Genomic DNA, 27,255 nt, shown 5'->3' with positions numbered 1-27,255 from the left:
GGTGCACTACACTGCGGATTTGAAGCAATTCCACGTGTCCAAAAATGCTGCGGAAATGCATCAAAATCCGCAACGTGTGCACATAGCCTAAAGTCTTTGGACTTTAGATTTTATAAATTCATACTTAGACTTATAAATAACTAGGATGAAGATTAAGTTCAGACATGCACATAATAGCAGATTTTGTCAACATCATCTAAGTGTTATACTTTTTTTTTATCAGATTCTTTTTATTAAACATTTGTCAAATAATTACAACCACTGGGAAAATCACCCCTAATAAATCACATACAAAAACAGAAAACATAATAACCCCCCTCCCCTCCCTTTCGAAACAGAAGTCCTGGAACTGTTTAAATATAGGGAGATTAAACTAGTATCTTCTGTATACCATATTGACATTTCCATATATGTAAATAAGACCAAGAGTAAGGGTACCGTTACACTAAACGATTTACCAACGATCACGACCAGCGATACGACCTGGCCGTGATCGTTGGTAAGTCGTTGTGTGGTCGCTGGAGCGACCAACGATGCCGAAGTCCCCGGGTAACCAGGGTAAACATCGGGTTACTAAGCGCAGGGCCGCGCTTAGTAACCCGATGTTTACCCTGGTTACCATTGTAAATGTAAAAAAACCCAAAAACACTACATACTTACATTCCGGTGTCTGTCGGGTCCCTCGCCGTCAGCTTCCCGCACTGACTGTGTCAGTGCCGGCCGTAAAGCACAGCACAGCGGTGACGTCACCGCTGTGCTCTGCTTTTACTTTACGTCCGGCGCTCACATTCAGTGCAGGTTAGCCGCTGGCGGGGGACGTGACAGACATCAGAAGGTGAGTATGTAGTGTTTTTTTTTTTACATTTACAATGGTAACCAGGGTAAACATCGGGTTTCTAAGCGCGGCCCTGCGCTTAGTAACCCGATGTTTACCCTGGTTACAAGCGAACACATGACAGCGGGTGATCCAGCGACAAAATAAAGTTTCAAACGATCTGCTACGACGTACGATTCTCAGCGGGGTCCCTGATGGTAGTAGCGTGTCAGACACAGCGAGATCGTATGAATATCGCTGGAACGTCACGGATCGTGCCATCGTAGCGACCAAAGTGCCACTGTGAGACGGTACCCTAATTCCTCTGATTTAACCTGTAAACAAAAAAGGTATTTTCCATCCAGCGAAGGTCCATTTATACTGTGTATTACAAGCCAGGAAAGTTAGTTTAGTGTGTAGAGGCAAAAATATTTTTGCCTTTTTGGTACTAAGTCTAAAGACGTGCAGTATGAATAGATATTACAAAAACAAAGTCCAATTACATATACACAATAGCAGACTTTATTGTCAACATCATCTAAATGTTATGTTCACCTCACTGGCACTAAGTATAAAGACATGCCCAGTACAAATTACTGTGATAACAATGGAGTCCAAAGACATGCTCCGTGTCAGTATTGTAATTGTGATGTAATTAGAGGATGCATCTCATGATGTGGTAGGGGGACCTGTGAGATCATTCGACAAGTCTCCGCTCTAGCTGAAAGATGATTGTCTGTGTTATGTGCCAATCGCTCCTGGGAGATGCATCAGCACCTACAGCTGGTGTTAATGATGTACATCAATATTGAAGGACCTTCATAGGTTCTAAAAGTCTCTGAAAACTGGCAGGCCATGCCATAGGTCCATAGGCCATTGATTATACTGCTGTGCTGGTTGGGTGAAACATGTTGAGCCGAGGTTGATTTTTGGTTTTATTTTCAGTCAAACGGACATTATATCTTAGCCTCACTGCAGGCGCACTGCCTATCTCCTACGCACTATCTAAGACTTGGGGCCGGCGTTACCGTCTGGCACACCCGGGTAAGTGCTGGGGCCCTGGACAAACGGGGTGACCACTTGCGTACGCTGGTATCCATTTTCTGCTGTGTCCGGTCCTGCTCTTGGGGGCATACCCATCTTGCTGTTGCTGCCTGTCACTTCCCCCTTACAGACTATAGTAGTAGCGGTGGGACCCGTGCTGTGAGATTCCAACAAGAAAGTAGCAGGGAGGACACCCCCACGCCTCCCCTCGGGCAGTAGCATTACGTCTCATGGTGGCTATATGTTCCTCTCCCAGTCCTCCCACCTTTTTTGGCTGTAAGCAAAATGATGAAGTGGGGGGTGATATATGTGAACTAGGATGAGGGGGCAGGCTGGGCCCTGTGGGGGGGGGGATATATGTGAGGGTTCAGGAGTGGGGCTGGGGTGGATGAACCCATGTCTTGCAAGGTATGTGTGCTGGACTCATACCAGTGGTTCTCCTGAATATATAATTTTATATAATATACAGTCCCATGTAAAAGTTTGGGCACCCCTAGTCAAAATTACTGTTGTTGTGGATAGTTTTAAAACATTTTAAAAATTACAAAAAGGAAAATGGGCCAACTCCACAATAACAAGAACTAGTTGCTTCTACCACTGATCATTTATACAGGCCGATTGGACACCTGACAGGCAGCGTATGGCTTCTGGGGTGCCATTTACAGAGCAAGGGGAACGGAGCTATTAAGGTTTATATATTTAATCTGTAAAAGTAGGCAGTGTTTATAAAAAAAATACTGTATATACTCGAGTATAAGCCGAGATTTTCAGCCCAAAAAAATGAGCTGAAAGTGCCCCTCTAGGCTTATACTCGAGTCATGGTCGGTGGGTGAGGGGGAGCGACGACTGTCAAATACCTGCTCCTGGCGCTCCTGACGCGGTCCCTGCATATCCCACAGTCTTCGGGCACGGCAGCTTCTTCCCCTGTTCAGCTGTCACTGGTATCGCTCAGTGAAGTATGTCATTTTTTTTTTTTTTAGTGCAGCAGCTGCATTACATGTGGCACATTGTTATATGGAGCATCCATGGGGCCATAATGAACTACATGGAGCATTATATGGGGCCATAAAGAACTGCATGGAGCATTACATGGGGCATCTATGGGGCCATAAAGAACTGCATGGAGCATTATATGGGGCCATAATGAACTGCATGGAGCATTACATGGGGCATCTATGGGGCCATAAAGAACTGCATGGAGCATTATATTGGGCATCTATGGGGCCATAAAGAACTGCGTGGAGCATTATATGGGGCATCTATGGGGCCATAAAGAACTGCATGGAGCATTATATGGGGCATCTATGGTTCCATAAAGAACTGTATGGAGCATTATATGGGGCATATTTGTATATGGAGCATCTTATGGGGCCATAATGAACTGCATGGAGCATTATATGGGGCTCCTGATTCAATATGGACATTCAAAAACACAACCTACTGATGTCTCAATTAATTTTACTTTTATTGGTATCTATTTTTATTTTTGACATTTACCGGTAGCTGCTGCATTTTCCACCCTAGGCTTATACTCGAGTCAATAAGTTTTCCCAGTTTTTTGTTGCAAGATTAGGGGGGTCGGCTTATACTCGGTTCGGCTTATACTCGAGTATATACGGTATATACAAAGATGTTACAGATTGGCTCAGAGCTTAGCAGAGGGAAGCACTCCTCAGAGCAACGGACAGAACCACAAAGTACTGTGTTTTCCAGAACTGATTAATGACAAAAACCCAAACTCGACTTTTTATTAGGTAAAGGTTACGCTCACATACCTCCCCTTAGTGAGCTCATGTAGGGGGCTGGTCGTGAGATGTGCTAGGTCTTTAGAGGACTTCGAAATTCCCAACTTTCAGGATATCTTTGCCCCTGGAGGTCCCCGAGAGGGAGATACTGTTGTCATGTTTCCTATCATAACTTTACCTTTCTGTAGAGGTGAAACATGGCATGGATAGCATCACCTGTGATTAAGTTGGAGGTGATTAGCTGGCCTTTCTGTGATGTGAGTGAATGCGTTTTGTTTGTGCCTTCGCTATATATCTCCCATATATCGGATTGATGCAAACTCCAATATTCATCACTGACCATTGGCTCCAGAGTGCCTGAGATAATTCCTTTTGAAATCCCGGTACTTCTGCGCCTCAGATTATACGAATTGTTCTCAGTAGATCCCCTGTTATAATAACCTGTTCATGGCACAAGGTCTTGCTTCAATGAAGGTTGAAGTGTGCGCTCATTCTCACTTCACCAGTTATAATTAATTCCATTTTTTCAATGTGAGGTGAATATGTCCCTTGACCGGAAAGGTATTTATGGATTTTACAATTTTTCTCTACGAAGTTATATAATAAAAGTTACATTTTATGCATTCATCTGCCTCTGGACGCCAGGTATTATTTGTCTGAGGCCTCTTTCACACTTCCGTCTTTTTGCCTCCGTCGCAATCCGTCGTTATGGCAAAAATAACGGATCCTGCAAATGTGCCTGCAGGATCCGTTTTTTTGCCATACACTTTAATGGACGACGGATTGCGACGGATGGCCACACGTCGCATCCGTCGTGCGACGGATGCGTCGTGTTTTAGGGGTCCATCGTGACAAAAAAAGTTCAATGTAACGTTTTTTTGTCCGTCGGATCCGCCATTTCCGACTGCGCATGCGCGGCCGAAACTCCGCCCCCTCCTCCCCGCTCATCACAATGGGCAGCGGATGCGTTGTAAAACTGCATCCGCTGCCCACGTTGTGCTAAATTTAGCACAACATCCGTCGGTATGTCGGGCCGACGGTTTGCGACGGCCCCGTACCGACGGAAGTGTGAAAGTGGCCTAATAGAACAATTTGTAAATAGTCTGTTAAAAAAACAGCACAATTTTTGGATCTGTTTAGAATAAGAGCTAGTCAGTCTGACCTGACATGATTATAAGCTTCCCCCTTGATATGGTAGTACACTTTCATCACTGATCTGCTTTAAATATAGAACATATCTTGTTATTAGGCTTCTAAATATGTGGGATTTTCCAATTATGTCCTGATAATGCAGCCTACCTAAGGTCATTATTTTCCTATTTCTAGATCCTATGACTTGCCTCAAGTTTGCTGTGTCTATATGATGATTAATACAAGAGCCTTTCTCAGGCTCATCCTACTTTTTCCGTGAAACTTAAAAGCAAGTCATGACAGTGTCTGCTGACTACGTGTTATGCTTTCTATATCTTTCCACATTCCAGATAGTTGTATAATCAGGAGGTGGGAAGTTGGCAATAACCTGACTGCCATTCAGATGATGCAAGACTTCCGGGCAACAAGAAAAAGTTCTTTGTGTTGGTTATGACACATCCCTGCTGCAGAGAAAAGACAGGACCCCGATAATGTTATACAGACAAGCAGATTAGGTGGGCAGTGCTGTAATTATATTACAGTGAAATGCCTTTAATATGACCTCTGATAATCATGAAAGTCTTATATAATCTGACTCTTCTTTCCAGCGCAGGATCAGAAACTGCAGACCAAGCAACACATTTTTCTGAATTAAAGTGAACCTGACAGCTGATACATGCTGCCCAATCCACAGGCAGCATATATCAGACACTGGCTGTATGATCACAGCCAGGTATGTTTGGCTCTGAAATGCTGTGGCATATTGGAGAAAAACATAAGTCAGAAGCCGCCGGGGACCCATCTACGCAGGAGACTATACTAACCTACAAAATTATTCACCAATTAGTAGAAACGTCCCCCTATAAATATCTAAAGCAAAAAGTTTTTTTTCCCCTATAAAAAAATAACTGTAGTGTAGACAATACACCGTTAGAGAAAAAAGGGAAAGAACAGCTGAGGGCAATTGAAAAAATGAAAAAGTTTATTGATGGATATTGCTATAATGCCCAAATGCTTACAATTCGTGGTAGGTAGAGGAACAACTAAAAACATATATAGGAAGAAAAGAGAGAGATATTGAGGTGCAATCATTTAATATAATAAATACCTTGAGACATGGTAAATAGATAAAGCCAAATCGAGGACAGCAGGGGGCGCATACTGCTGGAGACAAGTCGGACAGTGGAGTCCTTAGAGGCTTCTAAAGTGTGTTTTTGTCTGAAATTCCACAGTGTTTGGGTCAAACATACAGCTCTGGCAAAAATTAAGAGACCATCACATCAAAATCTTGTCATGGGCAGCCCAATCTCCAGACCTGAACCCCATTGAAGACCTCTGGAATGTAATCAAGAGGATGATGGATAGTCACAAGCTATCAAACAAAGAAGTGCTTAAATTTTTGCGCCAGAAGCAGTGTGAAAGACTGGTGGAAAGCATGCCAAGACGCATGAAAGCTGTGATTAAAAATCATGGTTATTTCACAAAATATTGATTTCTGTACTCTTTTTTTTTTTTTTTTTTTTTAATCAAGTACTTTTTATTAAGGCATATGTCAAAAATGTAATACAGTCTGACACAAATTTCAGACAGATACCAAAATTACAAAGCCGATTGATACATTTTCATTTAACATGAACTAGCCCCTTTACCCAGTAGACCTCCCCCCTCTCCCTCCCCATCCCAATATCCTTTATTATCAAACTGGTACATCTCCTCTTGATAAATTTATACACCGCTTTACTAAAGCTCAGGCGCACAAGTACAATTTCTGCAGAGGTATCTATCCATCCGCCCCACACGTTTTCAGATTTTGTATGTTGACCTCTCTTAATGTAAATATTCCTTTCCATAAGGACAATAAAGTTTATTTTATTCACAAACTCTTTTTGACTGGTGGTTTTTCATCTAGCCAGTGCATCGCAATAAGCTTTCTAGCAGCATATAGCAATCTTGCAATAGTCAGTTTCCCACATTCATCAGTAGCAATATCATCCATACATCCCAGGAGGCAGGTCAGCAGGTTCCGCACAATATTTACTTCTTGAATCAGATTGAGCACTTTCACCTAAAAGGGCTGAAGGCGAGAACACGACCACATCATGTGTAGAATGTCGGCTCCTTCCTCAGAACACCTTGGGCATTTTGAGTCTCCTCAGACCTGCCTTCATCATCCATACCAGGGTACTGTAAACTCTATAGACTAAGTATAGCTGTGACACCCTTTTAGCCTCACTTAACCCCTTTCTGTCATTGGACGTACTATTCCATCCATGTGGGGTGGGCCCTACTTCCCAAGGACGGAATAGTACGTCCAGCGCGATCGGCCGCGCTCACGGGGGGAGCGCGGCCGGGTGTCAGCTGCCTATCGCAGCTGACATCCGGAGCTATGTGCCAGGAGCGGTCACGGACCGCCCCCGGCACATTAACCCCCCGGCACACCACGATCAAACATGATCGCAGTGTGCCGGCGGTACAGGGAAGCATCGCGCAGGGAGGGGGCTCCCTGCGGGCTTCCCTGAGACCCCCGCAGCAACGCGATGTGATCGCGTTGCTCCGAGGGTCTCCTACCTCCTTCCTCGCTGCAGGTCCCGGATCCAAGATGGCCGCGGCATCCGGGTCCTGCAGGGAGGGAGGTAGCTTACCGAGTGCCTGCGCAGAGCAGGCGCTTGGTAAGCCTGCAGTGCTCTAAGTCAGATCGGTGATCTGACAGAGTGCTATGCAAACTGTCAGATCACCGGTCTGTGATGTCCCCCCCCCCTGGGACAAAGTAAAAAAGTAAAAAAAAAAAAAATTCCCACATGTGTAAAAAAAAAAAAATAAAAAAAAAATTTCTAAATAAAGAAAAAAATAACAAAATTATTCCCATAAATACATTTCTTTATCTAAATAAAAAAACAAACAATAAAAGTACACATATTTAGTATCGCCGCGTCCGTAACGACCCATCCTATAAAACTGTCCCACTAGTTAACCCCTTCAGTAAACACCGTAAGAAAAAAAAAAAAAAAACGAGGCAAAAAGCAACGCTTTATTATCATACCGCCGAATAAAAAGTGGAATAAAACGCGATAAAAAAGACAGATATAAATAACCATGGTACCGCTGAAAGCGTCATTTTGTCCCGCAAAAAACTGCCGCCATACAGCATCATCAGCAAAAAAATAAAAAAGTTATAGTCCTCAGAATAAAGCGATGCCAAAATAATTATTTTTTCTATAAAAGTTTTTATCGTATAAAAGCGCCAAAACATAAAAAAATGATATAAATGAGATATCGCTGTAATCATACTGACCCAAAGAATAAAACTGCTTTATCAATTTTACCAAACGCGGAACGGTATAAACGCCTCCCCCAAAAGAAATTCATGAATAGCTGGTTTTTGGTCATTCTGCCTCACAAAAATCGGAATAAAAAGCGATTAAAAAATGTCACATGCCCGAAAATGTTACCAATAAAAACGTCAACTCGTCCCGCAAAAAACAAGACCTCACATGACTCTGTGGTCTCAAATATGGAAAAATTATAGCTCTCAAAATGTGGTAACGCAAAAAATATTTTTTGTAATAAAAAGCGTCTTTCAGTGTGTGACGGCTGCCAATCATAAAAATCCGCTAAAAAACCCGCTGTTAAAGTAAATCAAACCCCCCTTCATCACCCCCTTAGTTAGGGAAAAATAAAAAAATTAAAAAAACGTATTTATTTCCATTTTCCCGTTAGGGCTAGGGTTAGGGTTGGGGCTAGGGTTAGGATTAGGGTTAGGGCTAGGGTTAGGGCTAGGGCTAGGGTTGGGGCTAGGGTTAAGGCTACAGTTAGGGTTGGGGCTAAAGTTAGGGTTGGGGCTAAAGTTAGGGTTAGGGTTTGGATTACATTTATGGTTGGGAATAGGTTTGGGATTAGGGTTAGGGGTGTGTCTGGGTTAGAGGTGTGGTTAGGGTTACCGTTGGGATTAGGGTTAGGGGTGTTTGCATTAGGGTTTCAGTTATAATTGGGGGGTTTCCACTGTTTAGGCACATCAGGGGCTCTCCAAACGCGACATGGCGTCCGATCTCAATTCGAGCCAATTATGCGTTGAAAAAGTAAAACAGTGCTCCTTCCCTTCCGAGCTCTCCCGTGTGCCCACACAGGGGTTTACCCCAACATATGGGGTATCAGCATACTCAGGACAAATTGGACAACAACTTTTGTGGTCCAATTTCTCCTGTTACCCTTAGGAAAATACAAAACTGGGGGCTAAAACATAATTTTTGTGGGAAAAAAAAGGATTTTTTATTTTCACGGCTCTGCGTTATAAACTGTAGTGAAACACTTGGGGGTTCAAAGTTCTCACAACACATCTAGATAAGTTCCTTGGGGGGGTCTAGTTTCCAATATGGGGTCACTTGTGGGGGGTTTCTACTGTTTAGGTACATTAGGGGCTCTGCAAACGCAATGTGACGCCTGCAGACAAATCCATCTAAGTCTGCATTCCAAATGATGCTCCTTCCCTTCCGAGCTCTGCCATGCGCTCAAACGGTGGTTCCCCCCCACATATCAGGTATCAGTGTACTCCGGACAAATTGGACAACAATATTTAGGGTCCAATTTTTCCTGTTACCCTTGGAAAAATACAAAACTGGGGGCTAAAAAATAATTTTTGTGGGAAAAATTTTTTTTTAAATTTGCACGGCTCTGCGTTATAAACTGTAGTGAAACATTTGGGGGTTCAAAGCTCTCACAACACATCTAGATGAGTTCCTTAGGGGGTCTACTTTCCAAAATGGTGTCACTTTTTTTGGGTTTCTACTGTTTAGGTACATTAGGGGCTCTGCAAACGCAATGTGACGCCTGCAGACCATTCCATCTAAGTCTGCATTCCAAATGGCGCTCCTTCCCTTCCGAGCCCTCCAATGCACCCAAACGGTGGTTCCCCCCACATATGGGGTATCAGCGCACTCAGGACAAATTGGACAACAACTTTGGGGGTCCAATTTCTCCTGTTAACCTCGGAAAAATACAAAACTGGGGGCTAAAAAATAATTTTTGTGGGAAAAAATTTTTGTTTTATTTTTACAGCTCTGCATTATAAACTTCTGTGAAGCCCTTGGTGGGTCAAAGTGCTCACCACACATCTAGATAAGTTCCTTAGGGGGTCTACTTTCCAAAATGGTGTCACTTGTGGGGGGTTTCAATGTTTAGGCACATCAGTGGCTCTCCAAACGCAACATGGCGTCCCATCTCAATTCCTGTCAAATTTGCATTGAAAAGTCAAACGGCGCTCCTTCCCTTCCGAGCTCTGCCATGCGCCCAAACAGTGGTTTACCCCCAAATTTGGGGTATCGGCGTACTCAGGACAAATTGTACAACAACGTTTGGGGTCCATTTTCTCCTGTTACCCTTGGTAAAATAAAACAAATTGGAGCTGAAGTAAATTTTTTGTGAAACAAAAGTTAAATGTTCATTTTTATTTAAACATTCCAAAAATTCCTGTAATACACCTGAAGAGTTAATAAACTTCTTGAATGTGGTTTTGAGCACCTTGAGGGGTGCAGTTTTTAGAGTGGTGTCACACTTGGGTATTTTCTATCATATAGACCCCTCAAAATGACTTCAAATGAGATGTGGTCCCTAAAAAAAAAATGGTGTTGTAAAAATGAGAAATTGCTGGTCAACTTTTAACCCTTATAACTCCCTAACAAAAAAAAATTTTGGTTCCAAAATTGTGCTGATGTAAAGTAGACATGTGGGAAATGTTACTTATTAAGTATTTTGTGTGACATATCTGTGTGATTTAATTGCATAAAAATTCAAAGTTGGAAAATTGCGAAATTTTCAAAATTTTTGCAAAATTTACGTTTTTTTTCACAAATAAACGCAGGTAATATCAAAGAAATTTTACCACTATCATGAAGTACAATATGTCACGAGAAAACAATGTCAGAATCACCGGGATCCGTTGAAGCGTTCCAGAGTTATAACCTCATAAAGGGACAGTGGTCAGAATTGTAAAAATTGGCCCGGTCCATAACGTGCAAACCACCCTTGGGGGTAAAGGGGTTAAAGGAACCTTGGGAATATATTGTAATATGGAATCTCACTGAGACTCCGATAAAGGACCCAGGTCCGGCATCCATTTTTTCCCTCAACATTAACGGATGTCTCAGTAAAAAAGTGTCCAACTGGCCCCTGTACATCAAAGTGATGAACCCAGTCGAATTCCTCCGAGGTCCTATGAGATTCAACAAACTATCTGACTGCAGAACCACACCTGACACTTCGTTTTGTTTATTTAGGGCATGTCTCAGCTGCAAATACTGGAAACCATCTCCTGGCTCAGAGGAAACTCATTCCTGAGCATTTCAAATGTTTTAATAACACCTCCATCGAACAACTGAGACATGAATCAAATGCCAATACGCCTCCACTGGCTGTACCCCCGCAATCTCATGAGCTCTGTCATTCTAGGGTCAAACCAAATCGATGCATATCGTGTAAATTCTGTCACCCCCCTGCACTGTTTAATTTTCTGCCAAACTTTCCTCATCATAACTATGGTTGGGAATTTTTCTTGGTTCAATCTAAATCTACCCTCTTCCAAACTAGCTAACAATGGACCCTTCGCCACTATATATTAAGTGATTATCCCAGCTGATGTGTTTTGGCTAGATTCTCCCCAGCCCACCATATGCTGACATTGAGACGCTATATAATATATCCAGGGGTTAGGGACTGCCAATCCACCCTCGTCCTTTGATCTCTGCAGATGCTCTAATTTGATGCGTGCCTGTCCACCCTTCCAAATCAGATCTCTAAATAGAGTATTAATTCTATAAAATTTGCTCTGTGCCAACCACACTGGAGCATTATGCAGTATATCAGTGTTTCTCAACTCCAGTCCTCAAGACCCACCAACAGATCAAGTTTTCAGGATTTCCTTAGAACTGCACAGGTGATAATTTCATTGCCTGCTCAAGCAATAGTTCCATCACCTGCGTAATAGTAAGGAAATCCTGAAAACATGACCTGTTGGGGGGTCTTGAGGACCGGATTTGAGAAACACTGCAGTATATATAGAGCAGCTGAGGCATAAGTATCGTTTTGATCAGATTGACTCTACCTGCCACAGACAGAAATAGTTTCTTCCAGGCCCCAATCTTTTGCTGAAATTTCCCAAGCAAATGAGTCAGGTTGAGCCGCACATAGTCCTCTATCTTAGCCGAAATTATCATACCTAAATATTTAAACTCAGAAACCATCCGTAAGGGAATCACAGGATCTACAGTCAGAGGAGCCGCCACGACCAAGAGGAGCAACACAGACTTGTCCCAGTTAATAGATAGTCCCGAAAGAGCCCCAAATTTAGTAATGCTATGCATAGCCACTCTCAAAGACTCCTGCGCATCTTCCAGAAATAATAATACATCGTCCGCGTACAGGGCTATCTTGATTTCTGAACTCTTCCTGAGTTAAAACATTAGTATTGTTGTTTCTAAATGATTATCAGAGAAAAAGAAAAAAATGGTTTGCACTCACCAAGCCCGACAAAACAGATAAGACTTTATTAGGACATATGCAAAATGGACAAGGAGATCATGTTGACCACGGGATGACAGCTGTTTCGCGCACGCAGCGCTTCCACAGATCCCGATGCCAGAACGGGAAATGAGGTAACAATTTATACAAATGCAACCCCTCCCCTGAAATGACATCATACACAAAAACTCCCCCTCACCCAAAATGTGAAAAAAAAGAAGAAAAAAAGAAAAACATTGCTCAAGAAATATCAAAAACATCAAATAACCACATATTAAAAGGAATACAATCAAATCTGCAAAGCGGAAAACAAAAAAACAGAAAAATATAATAGACGACAGGAGGCAAACGAACATTAAATATTGCAAACAGAAAAAAAAAATGTTTACAGAAAGACAATTCTCTCATTAACCCCTTAAGCCCCGAGGGTGGTTTGCACGTTAATGACCGGGCCAATTTTTACAATACTGACCACTGTCTCTTTATGAGGTTATAACTCGGGAACGCTTCAACGGATCTTGGCGATTCTGACACTGTTTTCTCGTGACATATTGTACTTCATGATAGTGGTAAAATTTATTCGATATAACTTGTGTTTATTTGTGAAAAAAATGGAAATTTGGCGAAAATTTTGAAAATTTCGCAATTTTCCAACTTTGAATTTTTATGCCCTTAAATCACAGAGATAAGTCACGCAAAATACTTAATAAGTAACATTTCCCACATGTCTACTTTACATCAGCACAATTTTGGAACCAAAATTTTTTTTTGTTAGGGAGTTATAAGGGTTAAAAGTTGACCAGCAATTTCTCATTTTTACAACACCATTTTTTTTTAGGGACCACATCTCATTTGAAGTCATTTTGAGGGGTCTATATGATAGAAAATACCCAAGTGTGACACCATTCTAAAAACTGCACCCCTCAAGGTGCTCAAAACCACATTCAAGAAGTTTATTAACCCTTCAGGTGTTTCACAGGAATTTTTGGAATGTTTAAATAAAAATGAACATTTACCTTTTTTTTACACAAAATTTATTTCCGCTCCAATTTGTTTTATTTTACCAAGGGTAACAGGAGAAAATTGACCCCGAAAGTTGTTGTACAATTTGTCCTGAGTACGCTGATACCCCATATGTGGGGGTAAACCACTGTTTGGGCGCATGGCAGAGCTCGGAAGGAAAGGAGCGCCATTTTACTTTTCAATTCAAAATTGACTGGAGTTGAGATGGCACGCCATGTTGCTTTTGGAGAGCCCCTGATGTGCCTAAACATTGAAACCCCCCACAAGTGACACCATTTTGGAAAGTAGACCCCTTAAGGAACTTATCTAGATGTGTGGTGAGCACTTTGACCCAACAAGTGCTTCACAGAAGTTTATAATGCAGAGCCGTAAAAATAAAAAATATTTTTTCACAAAAATGATCTTTTTGCCCACAGTTGTTTTATTTTCCCAAGGGTAAGAGAAGAAATTAGACCACAAAAGTTGTTGTGCAATTTGTCCTGAGTACGCTGATACCCCATATGTGGGGGTAAACTACTGTTTGGGCGCATAGCAGAGCTCGGAAGGGAAGGAGCGCCATTTTACTTTTCAATGCAAAATTGACTGGAATTAAGATGGGACGCCATGTTGCGTTTGGAGAGCCCCTGATGTGCCTAAACATTGAAACCCCCCACAAGTGACACCTTTGTGGAAAGTAGACCCCCTAAGGAACTTATCTAGATGTGTTTTGAGAGCTTTGAACCCCCAAGTGTTTCACTACAGTTTACGAAGAGCCGTGAAAATAAAAATTCTTTTTTTTTTCACAAAAATGATTTTTTAGCCCCCAGTTTTGAATTTTCACAAGGGTAACAGGATAAATTGGACCCCAAAAGTTGTTGTCCAATTTGTCCTGAGTACGCTGATACCCCATATGTGGGGGGGAACCACTGTTTGGGCGCATGGCAGAGCTCGGAAGGGAAGGAGCACCATTTGGAATGCAGACTTAGATGGATTGGTCTGCAGGCGTCACGTTGCATTTGCAGAGCCCCTGATGTACCCAAACAGTACAAACTCCCCACAAGTGACCCCATATTGGAAACTAGACCTCCCAAGGAACTTATCTAGATGTGTTGTGAGAACTTTGAACCCCCAAGTGTTTCAATACAGTTTACAACGCAGAGCCCTGAAAATAAAAAATCTTTTTTTTCCCACAAAAATGATTTCTAGCCCCCCAATTTTTTTTCCCAAGGATAGCAAGAGTACTTCGACCCCAAAAGTTGTTGTCCAATTTGTCCCGAGTACGCTGATACCCCATATGTTGGGGTAAACCCCTGTTTGGGCGCACGGGAGAGCTCGGAAGGGAAGGAGCACTGTTTTACTTTTTCAACGCAGAACTGGCTGGAATTGAGATCGGACGCTGTGTCACGTTTGGAGAGCCCCTGATGTGCCTAAACAGTGGAAACTCCCCAATTCTACCTGAAACCCTAATCCAAACACACCCCTAACCCTAATCCCAACGGTAACCCTAACCACACCCCTAACCCTGACACACCCCTAACTCTAATCCCAACCCTAATCCCAACCGTAAATGTAATCCAAACCCTAACCCTAACTTTAGCCCCAACCCTAACTTTAGCTCCAACCCTAGCCCTAACCCTAGTCCTAACCCTAACCCTAGCCCTAATGGGAAAATGGAAATAAATTATTTTTCCCTAACTAAGGGGGTGATGAAGGGGGGTTTGATTTACTTTTATAGCGTTTTTTATATCGGATTTTTATGATTGGCAGCTGTCACACACTAAAAAACGCTTTTTATAGCAAAAAAGTTTTTGCGTCTCCACATTTTGAGACCTATAATTTTTCCATATTTTGGTCCACAGAGTCATGTGAGGTCTTGTTTTTTGCGGGACGAGTTGACGTTTTTATTGGTATCATTTTCGGACACGTGACAGTTTTTGATCACTTTTTATTCCGATTTTTGTGAGGCAGAATGACCAAAAACCAGCTATTCATGAATTTCTTTTGGGGGAGGCGTTTATACCATTCCACGTTTGGTAAAATTGATAAAGCAGTTTTATTCTTCGGGTCAGTACGATTACAGCGATATCTCATTTATATCATTTTTTTATGTTTTGGCGCTTTTATACGATAAAAGCTATTTTATAGAAAAAATAATTATTTTGGCATCGCTTTATTCTGAGGACTATAACTTTTTTATTTTTTTGCTTTTGATGCTGTATGGCGGCTCGTTTTTTGCGGGACAAGATGACGTTTTCAGTGGTACCATGGTTATTTATATCCGTCTTTTTGATCGCGTGTAATTCCACTTTTTGTTCAGCGGTATGATAATAAAGCGTTGTTTTTTGCCTCGTTTTTTTTTTTCTTACGGTGTTCACTGAAGGGGTTAACTAGTGGGACAGTTTTATAGGCTGGGTCTTTACGGACGCGGCGATACTAAATATGTGTACTTTTATTGTTTTTTTATTTAGATAAAAAAATGTATTTATGGGAATATTATTTTTTTTTTCTTTATTTAGGAATTTATTTATTTTTTTTACACATGTGGAAATTTTTTTTTTTAACTTTTTTACTTTGTCCCGGGGGGGACATCACAGATCACTGATCTGACAGTTTGCACAGCACTCTGTCAGATCAGCGATCTGACATACAGCCGTGCAGGCTTACCAGCGCCTGCTGTGGACCCGGAAGTACTCCCTGCAGGACCCGGATGCAGCCCCGCGGCCATTTTGGATTTGGGGACTGCAGGGAGGAGACGCTCGGTACAAGGTGAGTACATCACCTTGTACCGATCGTCTCAGGGAAGCACGCAGGGAGCCCCCTCCCTGCGCGATGCTTCCCTGTACCGCCGGTACACTGTGATCATGTTTGATCGCAGTGTGCCGGGGGTTAATGTGCTGGGGGCGGTCCGTGACCGCTCCTGGCACATAGTGCTGGATGTCAGCTGCGATAGTCAGCTGATACTCGGCCGCGCTCCCCCCGTGAGCGCGGCCGATCACATATGACGTACTATCCCGTCACTGGGAATTAAGTCCCAGGTCACCTAGACTGGATAGTACGTCATATGGGATTAAGGGGTTAAGGCCCATTGGTCCTAATGCGTTAGTGCGCAATATCCATATCGCCTCCCTCCTAAGAAGGAGCCTATTCAAATCGCCGCCTCGTTGCGGTAAGACAACTCTTTCCAAACCCACAAATCCGAGTGACTTTATGTCTCCATTATGCACCTGTCTAACATGAGTTATGAGATGGGGAACACCCTTACCTGTACGGATTTCAAGCACTTTTTTGGTTATGCACCCGAAGCGCCCGGGTATGGAGTAGGTGGTATGGGTACTGGCATAGCAGCTTAAGGCACGCTGATAGGTGATCGCAGAAAGCGTCAGTGCGGGTATATAATTTTTTTTCTTTTTTCTAAATGATTATGACCTTTTTTTCTTTGCATTATTTGAGGTCTGAAAGCGCTGTTTTTTTTTCTTTTTTTACCATTTTTCTTTGTAAGAAAAAAAATACAAAATTTATTGCTTGGAAATTCGGAGACATGTTGTCAGAAGTTTATAGAATAAAAGAACAATTTACATTTTACTCAAAAATATACCTATAAAGCGAAAAATCGGTCAAACTGAACATTTTGCAGTGGTCTCTTCATTTTTGCCAGAGATCATACAGCCAGTGTCTAATGCATGCTACCAATGGATTGGGCTACATGTAACAGCTGTCGGGTTCCCTTTAATTCATAATAACATAACCGACATTAGCATTTTATTTGGTACTGTCCTCCTTCAAGTGACATTAATCATCCAGTAATCCTAAATTTCTGACACCAGGCATCATATGCTCTACTGATGTAGTAGTACAGGTAAAAAATATGTTATGAGAAGATCTACTCCTCAATTGACTTGACCAAGGGGTAAAGGGACCTCAACCTCTCATATGAAAAACAGAAGCATATGGGCGTGGGAAAGAGTATGCATGTCTCATGGGAAGAATAGCACTTAAATCTGTTCAGCCAGTGAAGAAAATGTGGGCAAAATGTGGTGCCTGAGGCCACAGAGATGTTGTGTGATGCTGCAAATTGCTAATTGCCCTGGTATTAATGCGGTGCCTGCATGGAGATCATGAGTGTGCCTTCAGTGGAGGTGTCATAAGATAAAAAGCAGACATTAAGAAAGTGTTCATACTTGTCTTTGGAAGATCCTGCTGCCATTAACTTTTATTTGTGGGATATTTCATTATCTTTTTTACATTTTTGTAAACTTCATATTTAATTAATTCATGTTTATGACAGGTTTAGTGTTGGCATGTTTTTTCACAGAATAGGAGCAATGTGTTTCTCACTTGTGTGGTATTGCAGTTTTTATACAACATGTATATGTGTTGGCAATAAATAAATAATCTAATATTCTCTTTGTCGAGCACTATGTCAGGGTTTCTATTGGAGTCTTCAAATCGCTATATTCTGACAGGAACCCTGACGGAGCCATTCACTTGAATGAAACTAATGGAGTCACTGGACACTGCTTCGCGTATGTTTTGGCAGTATTCATATTTTTCATGCAAAAATGTGGAAAACAAAGTTTTTGTGTGTTGTGAAAAAGATGAATACTACCAGGATTAAGTCCAGACAGTGGCTACAGTGACTGTCATTCAAGAGAATGGCTCTGTTGGGGCTTCCGTCGGAGATCAGTTTTCGATGATGCTGACAGAAACACCAATGCAGTGCTTGAGGTAGAGAACTGCATCAACGTGATCCTACTCTGGACCTAATACAGTGCTGTCCAAATTAATTGGGACAAAACCTTTTTTAAGTAAAATCGTAAGTTGGTTACCAGTCAGTGATTCAAACCAGTTTTAATATATAATAAATACATCTTGGTCAACTTGCCAGTGGAAAAAGGTAATTTTCAGAATTAGTATGTAACAGTGCATTATAACATTTTATTTTTTTGCTTTGTCCCAATTAATTTGCACAACACTGTATATTTAGATTTTGTTTGCTTGCTTCACTAATTTACTTTGCATTGCAGGGTGAAATTATTCAACCTCCTGTTGGCACAACAGTCTGGTAAGATCTTCTGCCACCACATACAGTACCAGCCTGTTTGCTGCATGAGTAGTAAAAGCATTGTGAGTCATGAAGACATCCAGCCTCAATCCGTCTTGGAAGAATTGAATATTCCCTTTTCTCGTGCATTGATTGGAAACTTTTTCCAAGATCAGCCTCGATTGGGGAACCAGTTTCTAGAGGATTCTCTTCTTCAGGGTTACCTCAAGAGACATCTTCCTCCTGTGGTACGCAAACTGTTCTTTCTGTTCCTCTAATGTATTTATTCAAAGTCTTTCATTCTCATTTACCTATCAATTCAAACGCTGATTTATCAATATCGCAATGGACTGGCGATGTAAAGGTATTCGAATGTGCTACATGCACATATAAATAGTATAGGAGTGAAATCCTACAGATTCCCTTGACATGTCTTTACATGTATAGTACAAGGTGGTAGCGGGTATATGGAGCAGGCTCACGGGGGTGTGGGGGGGCCTGACCTATACCCAGCAGATAATATCTCTAACGCACAGCCACGACTTCACTATAACAACCGTGGGTGGAGCAGAGCTTTTTCCAGGATCCAAAAATGTATAACTTGTTGATGTGATATTATTGGACACTATAGTCCAGCTTCAGTGCCCTGGTATTGTATGTAGGACAAGCAAAAAGAGGGATGAAGCTGTCCTAAGAAAGTTACACCTACATCCACTGCAGCAGTGAAGATGCTGAAAAATCTGATGGCGATATAGAATGTTACTCACATGGATGAATGTTGTGAATTTGGATTCTGGGCTCCCCCGGTGGCTACTGGTGGAATTGAACTGGTGTTTTCATCTTATCTGTTCACCTGTTCCCATCAAGATGTGGGAGTCGCTATATAACCTTGCTGCTCTGTTAGTTGCTTGCCGGTCAACAATGTTATCAGAAGCCTCTCTGTGCTTGTTCCTGCTCCTAGACAACTACTAGATAAGTTGGACTCTTGTCCATGTTTGTTTTTGCATTTTTTGTTCCAGTTCACAGCTGAAGTTTCGTTACTGTGTCTGGAAAGCTCTTGTGAACAGGAATTGCCACTCTGGTGTTATGAGTTAATGCCAGAGTTTTAAAGTAATTTCTGGATGGTGTTTTGAAAGGGTTTTCAGCTGACCACGAAAGTGTCCTTTCTGTCTTCTGCTATGTAGTAAGTGGACCTCAAATTTGCTAAACCTATTTTCATACTACGTTTGTTATTTCATCTTAATTCACCGCCAATACATGTGGGGGGCCTCTGTCTCCTTTCGGGGTATTTCTCTAGAGGTGAGCTAGGACTAATATTTTCCTCTGCTAGCATTATTTAGTCCTCCGGCTGGTGCTGGGCATCTAGAATCAACGTAGGCATGCTACCCGGCCACTGCTAGTTGTGTGTTAGGTTTAGTTCATGGTCAGCTCAGTTCCCATCTTCCAAGAGCTAGTTCCTATATATGCTGATGCTATGTTCTCTTGCCATTGAGAACATGAAAGTTTGACCGGCCCACTAAAGGGTTAAAATCCTTGGCTGAGAAAGGAGAGAAATAAGAAGTCTGCTGAGAATTTTTTTTTTTTTTCTCCTTCTAATCTTTGAATGGCTCTGTGTCCACCTGCTTGTAATGGATCTTCAGAGTGTAACTGCAGGTTTGAATAATCTCGCCATGAAGGTACAAAATTTGCAAGACTTTGTTTGTCATGCACCTGTATCTGAGCCGAGAATTCCTTTGCCGGAATTTTTCTCGGGGAATAGATCTGGGTTTCAGAATTTTCGAAATAATTGCAAATTATTTTTGTCCCTGAAATTTCGCTCTGCCGGAGACCCTGCACAGCAGGTCAGGATTGTGATTTCCCTGCTCCGGGGCGACCCTCAAGACTGGGCTTTTTCATTGACACCAGGGGATCCTGCGTTGCTCAATGTGGATGCGTTTTTTCTGGCCTTGGGGTTGCTTTATGACGAACCTCATTTGGAGCTTCAGGCAGAAAAAACTTTGATGTCCCTATCTCAGGGGCAAGATGAAGCGGAAATTTACTGTCAAAGATTCCGTAAATGGTCTGTGCTTACTCAGTGGAATGAGTGCGCCCTGGCGGCGACTTTCAGAGAGGGTCTCTCTGATGCCATTAAGGATGTTATGGTGGGGTTCCCTGTGCCTGCGGGTCTGAATGAGTCCATGACAATGGCTATTCAGATCGATAGGCGTTTGCGGGAGCGCAAACCAGTGCACCATCTGGCGGGGTCCACTGAGAAGTCGCCAGAGAGTATGCAGTGTGATAGAATTCTGTCCCGAAGCGAGCGGCAGAATTTTAGACGGAAAAATGGGTTATGTTTCTATTGTGGTGATTCTACTCATGTTATATCAGCATGCTCTAAGCGCACTAAAAAGCTTGATAAATCTGTTTCCATTTGCACCTTACCGTCTAAGTTTATTCTATCTGTGACCCTGATTTGCTCTTTGTCATCTATTACCACGGACGCCTATGTCGACTCTGGCGCCGCTTTGAGTCTTATGGATTGGTCCTTTGCCAAACGCTGTGGGTATGTTTTAGAGCCTTTGGAGACTCTTATTCCTCTGAAGGGGATTGACTCCACCCCATTGGCTAATAATAAACCACAATACTGGACACAAGTAACTATGCGTATTAATCCGGATCACCAGGAGATTATTCGCTTTCTGGTGCTGTATAATCTATATGATGATTTGGTGCTAGGATTGCCTTGGCTGCAATCTCACAACCCAGTCCTCGACTGGAGAGCTATGTCTGTGTTGAGCTGGGGATGTAAGGGGGCTCATGGGGATGTACCTGTGGTTTCCATTTCATCATCTATTCCCTCTGAAATTCCTGAGTTCCTGTCTGACTATCGTGACGTCTTTGAAGAATCCAAGCTTGGTTCATTACCTCCGCACCGAGAGTGCGATTGTGCCATAGATTTAATTCCGGGTAGTAAATACCCAAAGGGTCGTTTATTTAATCTGTCTGTGCCTGAACATGCTGCTATGCGAGAATATATAAAGGAGTCCTTGGAAAAGGGACATATTCGTCCATCGTCATCTCCCTTAGGAGCCGGTTTTTTCTTTGTGTCAAAAAAAGACGGCTCTTTGAGACCATGTATCGATTATCGGCTTTTGAATAAAATCACTGTAAAATATCAATACCCATTGCCGTTGCTGACTGATTTGTTTGCTCGCATAAAGGGGGCCAAGTGGTTCTCTAAGATTGACCTTCGTGGGGCGTATAATTTGGTGCGAATCAGGCAGGGGGATGAGTGGAAAACCGCATTTAATACGCCCGAGGGCCACTTTGAGTATTTAGTGATGCCTTTTGGTCTTTCAAATGCTCCGTCAGTTTTCCAGTCCTTTATGCATGATATTTTTCGCAATTATTTGGATAAATTTATGATTGTGTATCTGGATGATATTCTGATTTTTTCGGATGACTGGGACTCTCATGTCCAGCAAGTCAGGAGGGTTTTCCAGGTTTTGCGGTCTAATTCTTTGTGTGTGAAGGGTTCTAAGTGTGTTTTTGGGGTACAGAGGATTTCCTTTTTGGGATATATTTTTTCTCCCTCTTCCATTGAAATGGATCCTGTCAAGGTTCAAGCTATTTGTGATTGGACGCAGCCCTCTTCTCTTAAGAGTCTTCAGAAATTTTTGGGCTTTGCTAACTTTTATCGTCGATTTATTGCTGGTTTTTCGGATATTGCTAAGCCATTGACCGATTTGACTAAGAAGGGTGCTGATGTTGCTGATTGGTCCCCTGACGCTGTGGAGGCCTTTCGGGAGCTTAAGCGCCGTTTTTCCTCTGCCCCTGTGTTGCGTCAGCCTGATGTTGCTCTACCTTTTCAGGTTGAGGTCGACGCCTCTGAGATCGGAGCTGGGGCAGTGTTGTCGCAGAAAAGTTCTGACTGCTCCGTGATGAGGCCTTGTGCCTTCTTTTCCCGTAAATTTTCGCCCGCTGAGCGGAATTATGATGTTGGGAATCGGGAGCTTTTGGCCATGAAGTGGGCTTTTGAGGAGTGGCGCCATTGGCTTGAGGGGGCCAGACATCAGGTGGTGGTATTGACTGACCACAAAAACTTGATTTATCTTGAGACCGCCAGGCGCCTGAATCCTAGACAGGCGCGCTGGTCATTATTTTTCTCTCGGTTTAATTTTGTGGTGTCATACCTACCGGGTTCTAAGAATGTTAAGGCGGATGCCCTTTCTAGGAGTTTTGAGCCTGACTCGCCTGGTAACTCTGAGCCCACAGGTATCCTTAAGGATGGAGTGGTATTGTCAGCCGTTTCTCCAGACCTGCGGCGGGCCTTGCAGGAGTTTCAGGCGGATAGACCGGATCGTTGCCCACCTGATAAACTGTTTGTTCCTGATGATTGGACCAGTAGAGTCATCTCTGAGGTTCATTCTTCTGCGTTGGCAGGTCATCCTGGCATTTTTGGTACCAGGGACTTGGTGGCAAGGTCCTTCTGGTGGCCTTCCCTGTCACGAGATGTGCGAGGCTTTGTGCAGTCTTGTGACGTTTGTGCTCGGGCCAAGCCTTGTTGCTCTCGGGCTAGTGGATTATTGTTGCCCTTGCCTATTCCTAAGAGGCCTTGGACGCACATCTCGATGGATTTTATTTCAGATCTGCCTGTTTCTCAGAAGATGTCTGTCATCTGGGTGGTGTGTGACCGTTTCTCTAAGATGGTCCATTTGGTTCCTCTGCCCAAGTTGCCTTCTTCTTCCGAGTTGGTTCCTCTGTTTTTTCAAAATGTTGTTCGTTTGCATGGTATTCCTGAGAATATCATTTCTGACAGAGGGACCCAATTCGTGTCTAGATTTTGGCGGGCATTCTGTGCTAGGATGGGCATAGATTTATCTTTTTCGTCCGCTTTCCATCCTCAGACGAATGGCCAGACCGAGCGGACTAATCAGACCCTGGAGACATATCTGAGGTGTTTTGTGTCTGCTGACCAGGATGATTGGGTTGCTTTTTTGCCATTGGCAGAGTTCGCTCTCAATAATCGGGCCAGCTCTGCCACTTTGGTGTCCCCGTTTTTCTGTAATTCGGGGTTTCATCCTCGATTTTCCTCTGGTCAGGTGGAATCTTCGGATTGTCCTGGAGTAGATGCTGTGGTGGAGAGATTGCATCAGATCTGGGGGCAGGTGGTGGACAATTTGAGGTTGTCCCAGGAGAAGACTCAGCTTTTTGCCAACCGCCACCGTCGTGTTGGTCCTCGGCTTTGTGTTGGGGATTTGGTGTGGTTGTCTTCTCGTTTTGTCCCTATGAGGGTCTCTTCTCCTAAGTTTAAGCCTCGGTTCATCGGCCCGTATAAGATATTGGAGATTCTTAACCCTGTTTCCTTCCGTTTGGACCTCCCTGCATCCTTTTCTATTCATAACGTTTTTCATCGGTCATTATTGCGCAGGTATGAGGTACCGGTTGTGCCTTCCGTTGAGCCTCCTGCTCCGGTGTTGGTTGAGGGTGAGTTGGAGTACGTTGTGGAGAAAATCTTGGACTCTCGTGTTTCCAGACGGAGACTCCAGTATCTGGTCAAGTGGAAGGGATACGGCCAGGAGGATAATTCTTGGGTGAATGCATCTGATGTTCATGCCTCTGATCTGGTTCGTGCCTTTCATAGGACCCATCCTGATCGCCCTGGTGGTTCTGGTGAGGGTTCGGTGCCCCCTCCTTGAGGGGGGGGTACTGTTGTGAATTTGGATTCTGGGCTCCCCCGGTGGCTACTGGTGGAATTGAACTGGTGTTTTCATCTTATCTGTTCACCTGTTCCCATCAAGATGTGGGAGTCGCTATATAACCTTGCTGCTCTGTTAGTTGCTTGCCGGTCAACAATGTTATCAGAAGCCTCTCTGTGCTTGTTCCTGCTCCTAGACAACTACTAGATAAGTTGGACTCTTGTCCATGTTTGTTTTTGCATTTTTGTTCCAGTTCACAGCTGAAGTTTCGTTACTGTGTCTGGAAAGCTCTTGTGAACAGGAATTGCCACTCTGGTGTTATGAGTTAATGCCAGAGTTTTAAAGTAATTTCTGGATGGTGTTTTGAAAGGGTTTTCAGCTGACCACGAAAGTGTCCTTTCTGTCTTCTGCTATGTAGTAAGTGGACCTCAAATTTGCTAAACCTATTTTCATACTACGTTTGTTATTTCATCTTAATTCACCGCCAATACATGTGGGGGGCCTCTGTCTCCTTTCGGGGTATTTCTCTAGAGGTGAGCTAGGACTAATATTTTCCTCTGCTAGCATTATTTAGTCCTCCGGCTGGTGCTGGGCATCTAGAATCAACGTAGGCATGCTACCCGGCCACTGCTAGTTGTGTGTTAGGTTTAGTTCATGGTCAGCTCAGTTCCCATCTTCCAAGAGCTAGTTCCTATATATGCTGATGCTATGTTCTCTTGCCATTGAGAACATGACAGATGAATGCATAACATTAACCCTTTTCCGACATCGGGTTTAATAGTACGCCGCTGGCGGACTCACCCTGTTTGGTGCGGGCTCTGGCACTGAGCCTGCACCTTTCCGGGCACATCAGCTGATATATACAGCTGACGTGCCTGCAACAGCCTTGGGTGTAATCGCAATCCACCCGCGGCTGTTAACTAGTTAAATGCTGCTGTCAATTTCTGATGGCGACATTTAATTTGTGCTTAATGGAAGCGTGTCGTAAATCCCGTCCATCTATGACCCATCACATGATCGCAGGTCACCGATGGACCTCTAATGACCTCTATGGTTGTCATTGCCAGATTGCTATGAGCGTCGCCAATCCGGCTGCTTAAATATAGTTATCTATTTATTTTTATGCATATTTTTTTTGTATATGTGTGCAGGTGTTGAAAGAAGCTAGCCAGGATCTGGAACGTTTTGGGCAACGTTTAGTAGATGAGATTGACTCCCTTGGACGTGAATGTGAGCTCAATCAACCACACTTGCAGCGTTATGATGCCTGGGGCCGAAGAGTTGATCGTATCATTACTTGTCCAGCTTGGCAAAGGATGAAGGTGGTGTCTGCAGAGGAAGGCTTGGTGGCAGAAGGATATGAGAGAAAATACTCTAGTTGGAGGTAAAGCTATACATTTTTATACGCTAAATCATTTACAATACACGAAAAAACTGTTACGCATTATCATTATATACTGTTACCCTCCCATCCTTAAAAGTCTCAGCACCAACATCCTATTTCATAATACACATAACTTTTCATTCTAATAGTCCTCAAGCATTTAACTATTTACAAACGTAGCCAATGATCCTGTCGTAGTAAAGCTACTGCCTAAGGGTGTGTGCACACGTTATGTTATTGTATCAGTTTTGACATGTTTTTTTCTGCTCAGATTTATCACAAAATATGAAGAATTTCCTAGTACCAGAAAAGCGAATGAGATTCTCGAAGTCTCATGTTGCTTATTTTTTCCTTGCAGATTTTACCCATGCTAATGAATGGGAAAACATATGGAAAAACAATCAAAACCCATGTATTTTATCACTATTTGCAGCAGATTATTCTGTTGCAAATACTGAATGTGAATGTGCACATACCTTAATAGTTCTAGCTTCCACACACTTATACCCAACACTTAGCGTGGGCACACACTGTCTTCGCCAAGCCAGTGCCACCCGGTAGCACACTCATTGATTTGCTTTAACCAAATATCACATTAATAAAAATTGAGAAATATAAAATTATTAGTGCCAATTTATATTCCCCTATTGGCAAATTGATAATAAATCACACTCTGAAAATTTTCAGTCACAACTGATTTTTTTTTTTTCTTTTCAGCAATGCATTAATGACATGCTGAATAGTCATACTTGGAGCTTTGTAAATTGTTAGATGCCTCATTTTATTAGTTGGCAATGGGAGTCTAACTTTCTACTAACCATGCAAATTGAACCTTTTTTTTTTCTATTCTGCTATGTGTAGAAATTAATGTGCATTTCCAAATTTTCTGACAGAAAACCACCTTGCAATGTGAACGTTTCCTGGAAATACTCTGGTAAAGAGTTTGATTGAATCTTTGCATCATTGGCTTTTTTATTTTTTGCACAGAGACCAAAAGTACAGATTTTTGATTATATCTATTTCCGTAGATGGAAAAAAATAACACGATATGGATTTTCTAAAATAACATCCAAATATACTGACTTCATATAAAATGCTTATATTTTGCTTTGCCATTTTCCTGTAAGAATTTTTTGTTGATCTGGTTGATGCAATTAATCATACGATCAGTGCTATAGTTAGGCTATGTGCACACGTTAAAAAAAGAGGTGCAGAATTTTCTGCACAAAATCCGCATCTCCTGGCAGAATCCACAGCTGCGGATTTGCCGCGGTTTTTATGCGGTTTTAGTACGGTTTTTGTGCAGAATTGATGCGGATTTTGTGCGGATTTTCTGCAGTTTTTACCACTGCGCATTTCTATTAATGGGGGGGTGCAGAAACGCTGCAGATCCGCACAAAAGAAGTGACATGCACTTTTTCACATTGATTTACATTGCACTGTAAATCACAGTGCAGAACTGCAGCGTTTCTGCAGCAGAAAAAAACGCTGCAGATCTGCACTAAATCTGCATCATGTGCACAGGCCCTTACAGGGCCTTGCGAAAATATTCGGCTCCCTGTAACTTTTCAACCTTTTCCCACATATCATGCTTCAAACATAGATACCAAATGTAAATTTTTGGTGAAGAATCAACAACAAGTGGAACACAATTGTGAAGTTGAACGAAATTTATTGGTAATTTTAAATTTTTATGGAAATTCAAAAACTGAAAAGTGAGGCGTGCAATATTATTCGGCCCCTTTAACTAAATACTTTGTTGCACCACCTTTTGCTGCGAATACAGCTGCAAGTCGCTTGGGGTATGTCTCTATCAGTTTTGTACATCGAGAGACTGAAATTCTTGCTCATTCTTCCTTGGCCAACAGCTCGAGCTCAGTGAGGTTTGATGGAGATCGTTTGTGAAC

General features: G+C 42.6%; 1 protein-coding gene across 3 annotated transcripts in view; it reads left to right on the top strand.

The window, feature by feature from the left end:
• LOC143816555 (acyl-CoA dehydrogenase family member 11-like) overlaps positions 1-27,255 on the top strand; it is a 175,334-nt gene that overhangs the window by 30,019 nt on the left and 118,060 nt on the right. For 2 of the 3 annotated variants that reach the window (XM_077297079.1, XM_077297087.1), the window contains exons 2-3: positions 18,270-18,534; positions 25,116-25,348. In XM_077297079.1, coding sequence (XP_077153194.1) covers positions 18,270-18,534; positions 25,116-25,348 — 498 coding nt within the window. Of the gene's footprint in view, positions 1-5,150; positions 5,250-18,269; positions 18,535-25,115; positions 25,349-27,255 lie in introns of those variants that run through there. The other variant, XM_077297098.1, reaches the window with a different exon arrangement.

This window comes from Ranitomeya variabilis, chromosome 1, assembly GCF_051348905.1.
Source record: "Ranitomeya variabilis isolate aRanVar5 chromosome 1, aRanVar5.hap1, whole genome shotgun sequence".
Classification (NCBI taxonomy): Eukaryota; Metazoa; Chordata; class Amphibia; order Anura; family Dendrobatidae; genus Ranitomeya; species Ranitomeya variabilis.
The sequence above is the reverse complement of the archived record's forward strand: the minus strand, read 5'-3'. Positions and strand labels throughout refer to the sequence as shown.